The sequence below is a fragment of the Chrysochloris asiatica genome, unplaced genomic scaffold (assembly GCF_000296735.1).
Source record: "Chrysochloris asiatica unplaced genomic scaffold, ChrAsi1.0 scaffold00031, whole genome shotgun sequence".
NCBI lineage: Eukaryota > Metazoa > Chordata > Mammalia > Afrosoricida > Chrysochloridae > Chrysochloris > Chrysochloris asiatica.
The window spans coordinates 3,816,235-3,828,545 of record NW_006408549.1 but is presented as its reverse complement, the minus strand read 5'-3'; the positions used below and the strand labels follow the sequence as shown (position 1 = coordinate 3,828,545).

Genomic DNA, 12,311 nt, shown 5'->3' with positions numbered 1-12,311 from the left:
AGGCAGAGGCCAAAGGACCCTGTGGCTAAGAATGAGAGAAGTGCTCCCAATCCAAGGACTGCTATATCCTGAGTTGTTTCCAATTCTGATTTGTACCCTAGTTGCTTCCTTAATAAGCCCCATACTCTGTGAGTTCTGTGTGGTCATTGGAACAGATGATGAAACCCAGCAGAGAGGTAGAGTGCCACAGAGATATGATGGCTGGTGCCAGAATAGGGTAAGGAAGGTTGGAGGGTGGATGCATGTTTGATCTCTGTCTCATAGGAATTAATTTTGGGTTGATGTGGAGTTTGATACTCCTTCCCCTTTGTGAAACCAGGCGAGGTCTGGTACCATCTCCATGCCATTGTTGCAGTCTACTAAATCATTTGAGCTTGATAGCTATCCCCTAAAGCCATTTAGTCCCCTTTGCTCTGATTTCAAGTTCAGCATACCTGGTATGGTGCTGTAGGATAATCACTGGACTGCTAACCACAAACTCGGTGGTTGAAACCCACCAGCTGCCCCTTGGAAACCCTATACAGCGTTACTATGAGTTGGAACTGACTGGAGGGCACGTAACAAGAAGTAGTAGAATCAGACAATAGACTATGTAGCCATTAAAAATCATACTCTAATATTTACTGTGCACATCTGTAAAATATTTTTGTTAATATCATATAGTGCTGAGAAAACTTGTTCTTTAAAATCACTGTTGTTATTGTTGCTGTTAAGTGTCATGGTGTCAGTTTCCACTCCTATCAACCCTGTATAGCATTTCAGGGAGTCCTAGTGTACCATTGTGGGTTAATGCGCTGGACTGCAAAGTTGGTTTGCACTGCAAGGTCAGTGGTTCAAGCTCACCAGCCACTACTTGGAAACCCTATACAAGGTTGCTATGGATTGGAACTGACTTGGCAGTACTTAACAATAACAACATAGCGTTTCCCAGGCTTTAAAGCCTTGCAGGGCATAAAGCCTCATTTCTCTCCAGCAGAGAGGATGGGGGACTTTGTTAAAATCACAGAGGGGCAAAAACTTTGAAATCCTATCAGTCAGCATGGGATACCCCACTGTCTGGTGAACCTGAGTTGTGTGAGTCACTTAATTTTTTTTAATTGCTTTATTGAGGTTTCATGGACATACAAAAAACTACCTATTTATATGAGCATACAATTTGGTAAGTTGTGCATACATATATAGTATATCCATTAAGCTACCACCACAATCAAGATTATAAACATATCCATCACTCCCCTTCCCCTTTATAATTCTCTCTCCTCTCCCTTTGCCTCTTTCCTTGCCGTCACCATCCCCAAATAACCAGTGATCTGATTTTTGTCCTATAGGTAAGTTTGCATTTTCTAGTTTCATACAGGAATCCTGGTGTGATGCTGTAGGATAAGCATTGGACTGCAAGGTTGGTTTGAACTGCATGGTTGGCACTAGCTGCTCCTCAGAAACCCTATACAGGTCACTATGATTCGGAAATGACTCAACAGTACTTAACCACAGTTTCATATAAATGGGATCATACAGTTGTTGTTGTTGTTAATAGCTGTCAAGTAGCTTCCGACTCATAGTGACTCGGCATAGGGTTTCCAAGGAGCAAATGGTGGGTTTGTACTGCCAAGCTGTGGTTTGCAGTCCAGTGCTAATCCTAGAGCGCCACACCAGGAGTGTGTACTCTTTTTTTGGTCTGGCTTCTTCCTCTCAGCATAACTATCTTGAGATGCATCTGTGCTATTACATGTATATATTCCATGGGATCGATATACCACAATTTGTTTTTTCATTACAAATGGGTCGCTTTGACTCCTAGAAAAAGCTGTCTGTATTTCTAACCCAAGTACAGAGCTTCAAAGTAAGGGATTCAGACAAACCATTTCACATTTATGTGACTTTTGTCATTTTCAAAGAATTAGGATACTGAGACTACTTCTCTGGCAAAGTAACCCTTTGTGCATACCTCTACTTTGCTTTGAATCTTTGAAAGACATTGCTTCATTTATATTTTATCTAAACTCCACCCTGCACCAAGATAACAAGCCCAACTTTGTACAACTACGGGTGTGTCCCTGATGGCCTTATTAACCGACACACAAGTTCATGACTATTTCATGGGCAAAGCAGTAAATAGCGAATTACCTGATTTTTTCTAGAACACAAACACATGGAAATATGACTAGAGAGTACAACTAAGTATTTCTGAGTAGTGATATGGTAAACATTTTTGTTTTTTAGGTTGAAGGACAATCATGGAAAGAAGTGATATGATTTTATTGAATCAATGCTTCCTAGGTTACCAAAGGAAGGTTAAACTAACCCCTTGACTATTGTCTGCCTTTGAGTCATAGCTACCCTAGGGAAGAGTAGAACTGCCCCACAGGGTTTTCGAGGTTATTCTGGTATGGCGCTGTAGGATAAGCACTGGACTGCAAGATTGGCGGTTCAAACCCACCAGCCACTCCTTGGAAACCCTATCCAGGGTAGTTATGGGTTATAGCCGACTCAGTAGCACTTAACAACAATCTTTAGGGAAGCCTGACCATCAAGTGTTTCTCCTGCGGAGCTGCTGAGTGGGTTTACACTCCAACTTTTCCTGGTTAGCAGATCAGCTCTTAACCACTGTGCCACCAGGGCTCCTTTGTTGTTGTTAAGTGCCAACGAGTCAATTTTGACCCATAGCGACCCTGTATAGGGTTTTCAAGGAGCAGTTAGTGAGCCTGAACCACCGACCTTGTGGTTTAAACGACTTTGCAGTCTGACGCATTAGCCTATAGTGAGCGCCACACCTGGACTCCAGGGCTTGTTCAGAACAGTTTAATTTTTTTAATGCACCATTAAGCCCAGAATGGTCAACTGAACCTCTTGGGAAAATTATTGTACTTTTCACGTTTCTGGAACTAAAACATATGTAGGATCATAAATGTAGTTTCTCATATAATTGGAATTTGGAAAGGAGATCCTGATTAACAACTTCTAAATAATTTATACGGTCTTTAATTATAAGTCTGTATAAAATTTTGCAGTAGTAGCTTATTTTTATTATTATTTACAACTTCCACCCATTAATCACAACAGGTATTACAACATTATTGCAAAAGTAGGTCAAAATACTTCTTAACATTTGAAGCTTATTAATATTACCCCAGTCTAATCTTTAAGAAAGCGTGTTAAGGCGCTTGCTTACATGCTAATTTTCGCTTAAAAGACAAAACCTTGAGCTTCTTTATAGCAAAATGAAACTTTAAACCTAAAAACACAGTTCATTTCCTTCTAAAGCTTCTTCCCAGAGATGGTCCACATAAGTCTAAAATAAGATTTTTGGAAACTCCTTTTGCGTTGCTGTGTAAAAGCTTAAAATAAAGCGCAACGAGGAAGCTATTTCTAACATGTAAATACAATCTAATGTGCTTATTTCTTATTAAAGCCACAAATTAGTAGGAAAAGAATAGTTCCGCCCACGGGCCTGCCAACTTCTTAATTCAACAGTGAGAGTGAATGAGCGAAACGACGCGAACGCGCCCAAGCCAGCCTGGCAAATGGCAGGCAAGCAATCTGTGTTCGTTGGTCTCGAAGAGAACTTTCCAATTTGTGAATTAAACTCAGGCCCTGCAAGAAAAATGTCCGGCCTCAGACTCAGCTGAGCCCACTTTGTAAATATATAAAAGCTGCTACTCCTCAACCTCAAGAAATACAAACAAAAGTCCTAAACCTACAAGAGGACTTTGACCTAGACCTTGCGAGTAGGTTCATAGCTCTTCACCCTTTGCTTCCGCCTACAAGGCTTCCTCGAGAGCTCCTCCCCTGAATTCATTCAAAACGCCACGTCTCCCAGGCCTGGACCCACCGCCTTCTGTGAACCCCTCCCCAGGTTCCAGTCTATCCAGTGCCGTCGGGTCTCTGAGTTTCCACCAAGCCCGAACGGGTCACCGCCGACGCAACTGCCCCGCCCGGCCCCGCCCAAGCCCACGTGATGCTCTGCTCCGCCCACCATGCCCCACGTGACCCGCGTCCCGCCCTCGGCGTCCCCGCGCACAGCGTGGATCACTGCCTGAGCCGCCATTGTTCCTCCCAGGGAAGACAGCGGGGCATTGGCACTAGCGCCGAGACGCCGCTTAGCGGCCGCCGCTGGAGAGACTCCCACCCGCCTCCCTCTTCTCCTCCTGGCGGCAGCGGAGTAGGGCTGACGAAGGGAAACCTGGGAGCCCCGTCTGCCCTCCCCTCGGCAGCAGCGGCCGATCCCCGCCTCCGGCGCGAGGGGCGGCCGCGATGCGCTCGGTCTGAGACTGTCCAGCCCGGCCCTTCCTTGCTCCCCTTGACTCTTCCACAGCGTCTCTGCGCCCCAGCGTCTTCCTGCGAGTCCCGCTGACGGGAGGGAAGATGGCTGCACGGAGCTGGCAGGACGAGCTGGCCCAGCAGGCCGAGGAGGGTTCGGCCCGGCTCCGCGAAATGCTCTCGGTCGGCCTAGGCTTTCTGCGCACGGAGCTGGGCCTCGATCTGGGGCTGGAGCCGAAGCGGTACCCCGGCTGGGTGATACTCGTGGGCACTGGCGCGCTCGGGCTGTTGCTGCTCTTCCTGCTCGGCTACGGCTGGGCCGCGGCTTGCGCCGGCGCCCGCAAAAAACGGAGGAACCCGCCCCGCAAGCGGGAGGAGGCGGTGGCCGCGCCGGCCCCAGCCCCTGACGACCTAGCCCAGCTAAAGACGCTCAGGAGCGAGGAGCAGAAAAAGAAGAACCGGAAGAAATTGCCCGAGAAGCCCAAGGTGAGTAGGGAAGGTGCGGCGGGAGGCTGAACCCCAGTCGGGAGTGGGGAAGAGTGAGGTTCGCGTGAGCCGAGACGCAGGTCTCCCAAGGTGGAGAGATGCTAGCTAGGAGGACATGTCACTTGGGGAATGGTCGGGATTCGGCAGTGATAGGACGCATGGTGATGGGCAGTTTCGAGGAAGGAAGTTTACAAGGTCGGGGGTTGAAGGATGTTGAATAACGACGGGCTAGACATGGGGATCAGATCTTTTCAGGAACCTTGACGGCCTGAGTAACACTAGTCTTAATTGAGGCCTACGGAGTACACTGCTAGTGCTGGGAAGTTGTGGAAGACAGATGCTTTCTCGAGTCACACTGAGACGAGCCAATAATGTGACCTGAAAATTCTGGGGCTGACAAACAATTCAAGATGCCCAGGTCTAGATGTGCTTCCATTTTAGTAGGAACTGTTGAAGGCAAATGGTTGCCCACTCTTGTTCTGGTTGGTGTCTGTGGCCCCTGGAGGCCGGAACCATCAGCAGTTAGTTACCTGATGTATGTTGGGGGTACTTGGCCCTGTGAGCTAGAGTTAGACAAGTTCAGCGAAGTGGTCTGTTGTACACTCCGTGGTATGGCAGGTTGTTGAAAAGGGGTTTCTCTGAGAGGGGGTTGCTGGACCACATGTGGAAATGCAAAGAGCATCCTATCTGTTTCACTATGCCTTCACGTTGTATTTCTACTTATTTATTGCCATCTTCCTATAGTTCCCGCATTATATCTTTCATAGTTTTCTGTGTTAAGGTCTCACTGAAGCAAACTGAGGGTATGAAGGTTGTGATTTTCTTCAAGGTAATTCCTAACATTTTGAAAACTACTGAATTAAGTTCATTCACCTCTCAGTACAATTCAGCAAGGCAGTGATAGGGTCCTACTATACGATCTGCATTCTGGTGTTTTGTGGATATTGTAAAGTGTACACATAGAAGTCAGATTCAATCATAGAGGATAATGTGTGAAAGTGTCAAAAATAATTCTAATATTGCATAGACTGCTAAGTGCTATAGCGGGATGAGCAGAGTGTTAAAGAGGTTTGAAGAATGGGAAATGAATCCTACTGAAGAGATGTTGGAAAGCTATTGGAGGAAGTGAAATTTGAGTTCAAACTACCAATGCAAAGAATAAGGCTGTATTAGAGACATGACAACTTACAGTTAATGTATTATGAAGCTTAGATAGGCATTCACATTTTGCTTTCTGATTAAAAGAATTCAGGATGTATACAAAATCTAAAAAAGACCGCAACTTTGTCAAGGAGAATATTGCCTGAAGTTAGAAGTAATTAGGTGCCATCAAGTTGGTTCCGACTCAAAAAGACTTTGTATAGGATTTCCAAAGAGCTGCTGGTGAGTTTAAACCACTGACCTTGGGGTCCAGTGCTTATCCTAAGGTACCACAACAGGAGTATATTGTTATTTATATTTGTAGAGAACTTCAAGAGGATTGCCAGAAAGTAATGTTATGGTGGAAATAGAAATCCTGGCTCCAAGATAAGGAAAGAAAGTGATCTTGAAGAAAACCACATTCATTAAGTCTAAGCCTTGTGTGGATGAAGTAGGTTGTGAAATTTGCAAAGCCTTATTTGGGATGTCTAACATTTCAGATAAACTTGAGTAGCAAGACAGGTGTTTCAAGAGACCACTTGAAATAGATGGTAACACTCAGATGACTCATCTTCAGAAGGAACAAACTCATGTGAATGCGTGTACTGTGAAGAGTACTCATTAGACTTAAGATCTATCATTCCTCCTTTTTATGTGAAATGGGGAGGTGGGGGGAATAAATAAATAACCTAGTACTAGCTTTGATGATTGGAGAAATGGGAAGACTAACTGGATGTTTGAATGTTAATTGACTGAAAGATCTTTTTGCCAACTGAATGGTGATGGTGTATGGGAGTTCAGCTTCAACATAAACTAAATTGTAGCTTTCAGGCTTTATTGCAACCCACAGTAGAAAATATAATATTTTCATTACAATACTGCTTGCGCACACGCACATAAACTATTCTGTTTTTCTTTAATGATACTGCTGTTAAGCGCCATTGAGTCACTTTTTACTCATAGCAACTCATTATAGGGTTTTTAAGGAGCAACTGGTGAGTTTGAACTGCTGAACCAGTCTAATGCTTATCCTACAGCACTACACCAGGACTCCTTAATGATGTTGTTGTTAAGTTCCGTCCAGTCAGTTCCTAGTCATAGCAACCCTGTATAGGGTTTCCAAGGAGCGGCTGGTGAGCTTCATCTGCTCACCTTGCAATTCAGACTGACTTTGCAGTCCAGCACATAAATCCACAGTGCCACAACAGGACTCCCTTAATGATATTGTTGTTAAGTGCTGTCGAGTCGATTGCTACGCATAGCAACCCTGTATAGGGTTTCCAAGGAGCAGCTGGTGAGCTTGAACCGCCAACCTTGCAATTCAAATGGCTTTGCAGTCTGGTGCATTAACCCACAGCGCCACACCAGGACGTGACCTACTAAATTGGTTTCACCTTTGGTTGAGGTGTGAGTCACAGTTAGAAAAACATTGTTGTACAAAGCTAAGAAGTATGTTGTTGTTGTTGTTAAATACCACGGAGTCGGTTCCGACTCACAGCGACCCTGGACAGGGTTTCCGAGGCTGCAAATCTTTACAGAAGCAGAAGGCCTCATCTTTCTCCCGCGGAACAGCTGTTAGTTTCAAACTGCCGACCTTCAGGTTAACAGTCCAATTCGTAACCCCTAAGCTACCAGAAGTCTGGTAGCGTAGTGGTTACGAATCAGGCTGTGAGCCGCAAGGTCAACAGTTCAAAACTACTAGCTGTTTTTGCGGGAGAAAGATGAGGCTTTCTGCTCCCGTAAAGATTTACAGCCTCAGAAACCCTGTGCAGGGTTGCTAAGAGTCAGGACCAACTCTATGGTACTTAACAACAACAATGTACCATGCACTGTGCGAAGTATTCACTGGTGAAAAGCTGGATTCTGTATTGAAATTGAAGACAATGAAAAGGAGTACAATATTTATATATCACATGTAAAGGGTCAAAATGAGTAAAAGCTCAATTTCTCCCTGGCAGTTTTTCATTTCATTGTGGAAAAAGATAAATTCACTTAAAATTTTAACACTCCAACCCTAGTATGGACTGAGGTGGGCATAGAAGACTTTCCCCCAGAAGTTGGCTTTGGAAGCAGAGAGAAGGAAGACAATGAGAGAGAGTGACTCAACTCACAGCAGTGGAAGAGTTTGTCAGCCTGGCAAGAACTATTGTTGTTAAATGCTTTCAAGTCGCTTCTGACTCATAGCAACCCTGTGTAGGGCTTCCAAGGAGCAACTGGTGAGCTTGAACCGCCAACCTTGCAGTTTAAACCAATCTCTCAGTTCAAACTGACCTTGCTAGTCCAGTGCATTAACCCATGGGGAACTCTAAACTTGAGTAGACCTTTAACCTTGCTCAGAAGCATGATTCGATAATCTATTGCAGTGGCCATACAAAACTCAGATACAGGATTTATTAGAGAAGTTAACTGGTTACAATTCAAGATCAGAAAATGCTCAGGGCACAGTTTTTCCACTCAGCTGCTGACACGTGCCTACAGGACACACCACTCCATAAGCCTCAACCTGAAGGCACTCTGCTGGACCCTAGCTCCTCCACTTAAGTGCCTGTAAGCATGCCACTCTACAAGCAAGCCTCCTACCCCACATTGTTCAGTTTGACTTTCTCTGTGGGCAAAAAGCGCACTGTGCTATCTCATGCTCCGGCTCTTGGCTTTGCTGCTACTGCTCCTCTGCCACTCCTCCAATTTCACAGCTTTCTGTGCCTGGGCTGAGGAGGTTCACTGCACAGGAATCTCAGGGTCCAAATGACGTGCTCCATTTCTGCTTCTGAGATGCTCATGTTAGCATTTGAAGTTTTGCCATCACAATTAGCCCTGTTAACCACTCACAACTGAGTCATAATCCTGACAGCATCTTTTCCCACCTTCTCTTAGAAAAATATTGTTTGGCGGGAAGTTATAAACATTATGTGCTGCAGTCTAATGCACTAGACCACAAAGTCAGTTTGAACTGTAGGGTGGGCAGTTCAAACCCACCACTGGATCTTCAGAAACCCTGTACAGGGTCGCTATGAGTCAGAACCGGCCTAACACCGCTTAACAACAACCACCACTTGGCTAGAGTAGATATTAAATAATTCACTGTACCACAGACCTATTCATAAATATTTTTTTATTGTTTTGGTGTTCATAGAATTCGATTTTTTAAAAATTCTTGTCAGTTTGATTTTGTTGTTGTTAAATGCCATTGACTCCAGTTCTGACCCATAGCGACCCTGTATAGGGTTTCCAAGGAGCAGCTGGTGAGTTTGAACCACCGACCTTGCAGTTCAAATGACTTTGCAGTCTGATGCATTAACCAATAGCGCCACAGTCCCTAATAAAATCATGGCCTATGCCTTTTTTTTTTTAAATAATGTTTTATTGTGAATTATATGATAGTTTACATGGGAGAACATTAGTTTTACATTCATTCTTTCCTGTATCGTTTCATTGCCATGGTTACAATCCCCTCCATGCATCATCAACCAACCAAAGGCTATACCCTACAAGCCTGGCCCCTACATTCCTTCCCTCCCTCCACGGACCAGTCTTCAGCACACAGTCGCTCTCCCTCTCTGGATCTAAAGTCCCCAGAGGCTCCATTGCTCCACGTCATCATCTCTGACTCCATCTCAGGCATCACTGCTTCTCAAGGTAGGGTCCCGCTCTTGGCTCTTCTCCATTGATGGTCCTAGGGACCTCTGCTCCTAGACTGGAAAGTTAATCATACCCTTCTGTGCTATAAAACATCTACCTTTACATTTCCAACCCTCACAAGCAGTCCTAGTAACAATTATTCACTGTTGTATCACAAGAGACCCATCTGCATTTCATTTCATCATCTCCGCCTAGACAGATTGGATACTACTCACTGGAGATTCTGCATTCCTCCAGGCCCCCTGGCTCTATGTTCCCTCTTAAAAGTTTGTAAGCCAGTGGCCTATGTCTTTTAAGGCTATGAATTGTAGTTTGTTCCCTAATTTAGCAGTGGAGGTCAGAGTATACTTTTCACAAGTTCTTGTTGTTTTGGGGGATCATTGTTACCCAGTAAGTGTTTTCCATGCTCCCTAGCTCAGTGTAGGTATTTAATAGGAATTCAGCAGTAATTTTTCCATCTTGCTTTTAGTGGCTCACTGGTAGACTGTTTATCTTCCATGCGGTTGACCCAAGTTTAATTCCCAGCCAAAGCGCCTCAAGCGCAGCCACCAATTCCCTATCAGTGGAGGCTTGTGTTGCTGTGATGTTGAATAGGGTTCAACAGAATTTTCAGACTAAGAAAGACTAGGAAGGAAGGCCTGGTTCTGAAAATCCGTTACAGTGAAACCTCTATGATCACAGTTTTTCATGGGGTTGCCATGAGTTGAGGGTCAACTTAACAGCTAACAGCAACAAAATTTCAGATAAGTAATCTTACCAATTGATGCTGTCAATTTTAACTGGAAGCACATAACTAGAGTCGTCTTTATAAAAGTTATTTTAATGAACAAGTTATTTGTATATTAATATAGGTGTTTCATAGAGATTTACCATAATGTACGTATCAGTCCCTGTAAATTGCATGCGCATGCCTGGTTAACAACCACATGAGCCATCTTTTTATTTTTACAGCGAATATAAGATAGCTGTTTGCCTCATCTACTGTTTCCCTCATCTCTTTACTTGCAATCAATAAATTGTTCTGATGGCATGCTGTGTCTTGTAGTCATTACTTCCCAGTCCAGTTTCACTGAGGCTATATTATCTTTTCCTAACAATGGGCTTCTGTGGTGGTGCTATAGGATAATGCACTGAACCACATGGTTGGCAGTTCAAACTCACTAGCTACTCCTCAGAGAAACCTTATATAGGGTCATTTGGGTGGAAACTGATTCAACAACTAGCAACATCCCAACTGGTTTTCCTTCTTTCAGTTACTTTATTACCAGTCGAGTCGATTCCAACCCATAGTTTCTGAGGAGCAGCTGTTAAATAAATTCAGTCTGTAACTTGGCATTGGAATCTCTTCCTGCTTTAACTCCACCTTAGGTTGTCTCTCAGTATTAATCCATAGATATATTCCACTTAGCTAAACTTCTGTTACTCTCTGTTCATGTTCTTTTTCTTCTATTAGAAAGCCCTTTCCAAATGAAGGGATAGACACTGCTGCTATACAGCTTTCCAGCTAGCTTTAGTCTCAATCTTACTGTGATCATTTTGGGACAGGTTGTCTAAATAATTGGTTAATAAGTAGTAAAGCCACTATTGTGTTATTAGTTCCTGTCGAATCCATTCTAACGCTTGGCACCACCATGTATGCAGAGTAGAATTGCTCCATAGGGTGTCAGGGATGTGACTTTTGGGGAACAGTACCAGGTCTGTCTTATGAGGCAGAGTTGGACACCAACCTTTCAACTAGTAACCATTTGCTCCAACAAGTGTACCTGTCTCTTTGTTTCTTTTAGCATCTAGCATAATGTTTATGTTTAATGTGGTGCTGCACGATAAGCACTGGAGCGATTCAGACCCACCAGCCGCTCCTTGGAAACCCTATACAGGGTTGCTATGAGTCAGAACTGACTCAGCGGCACTTGACAACAACATGCGCTTGTAGATCAGAATGGTTGTATGTCAGGATTTCCACGTGGCTCAGTCTGATAGTTGGTCATTCAGCTAGTCTCTGAGCACCTGATATTACGTCCATTATCACATCCGTAGCAGAGCATACAGGAGTCCTGGTGGAGCAATGGTGTACAGGTGCTTGGCTGCTAAATCAAAGCTCGGTGTTTCGAAGCTTGGCGGGAGAAAAGATGTAGCAATCTGCTCCCGTATAACCTAGAAACCCCTATGGGGCAGTTCTACTCTATCCTATAGGAGCACTATGTATTAGAATCAACTCACCAGTCACTCCTTGGACACACTATACAGGGTGGCTATGGGTTGGAATCAACTTGATGGCACTTAACAACAACAGTACAGCACACAGCTGCAACACTATATGAATACCAAATAACTAAGCCAGTTGCTATCAAGTTGATTCCCACTCATGGCGAAGCCTTTTGTGTCAGAGTAGAATTGTGTTCCATCTGATTTTCAAAATGGCTGGTTTTTCTGAAGTAAATTCCAGGCCTTCTGAGATACCTCTGGGCAGATATGGACCACCCAGGAACTTCATTACACACATAGAAAACAAAAAAGACATAGAAGGTGCTTTATAAATAGTAGAGGCATGAATGAACTCCCGGTGTGGCGCTGTAGGATCAGCACTGGACTGCGAACCACAAGGTGAGCAGTTCAACCTAGACAGCACTTAACGACAGCAAAGGTATAAATAGATGAATATAGTAGTCTGTATCTCTAACTGGATCAGGCCTCTTATCTCCAGAATCTCATGTCTTTGGCTAAATTTGACTTTTCTAGTTAGTCTGACAATTAGCTCAAACATCTCCCAAACCTAGTCTTCCCAT

At 44.2% G+C, this 12,311-nt stretch overlaps 1 protein-coding gene across 1 annotated transcript in view; it reads left to right on the top strand.

Annotated features, from left to right (window-relative positions):
* The first annotated feature begins 4,034 nt into the window (after positions 1–4,034).
* MTDH (metadherin) overlaps positions 4,035–12,311 on the top strand; it is a 75,244-nt gene continuing 66,967 nt past the window's right edge. The window contains exon 1 of the mRNA XM_006859196.1: positions 4,035–4,746. Within this exon, the coding sequence (XP_006859258.1) occupies positions 4,366–4,746 (381 nt within the window). The 5' untranslated portion in view covers positions 4,035–4,365. The remainder of the gene's footprint in view (positions 4,747–12,311) is intronic.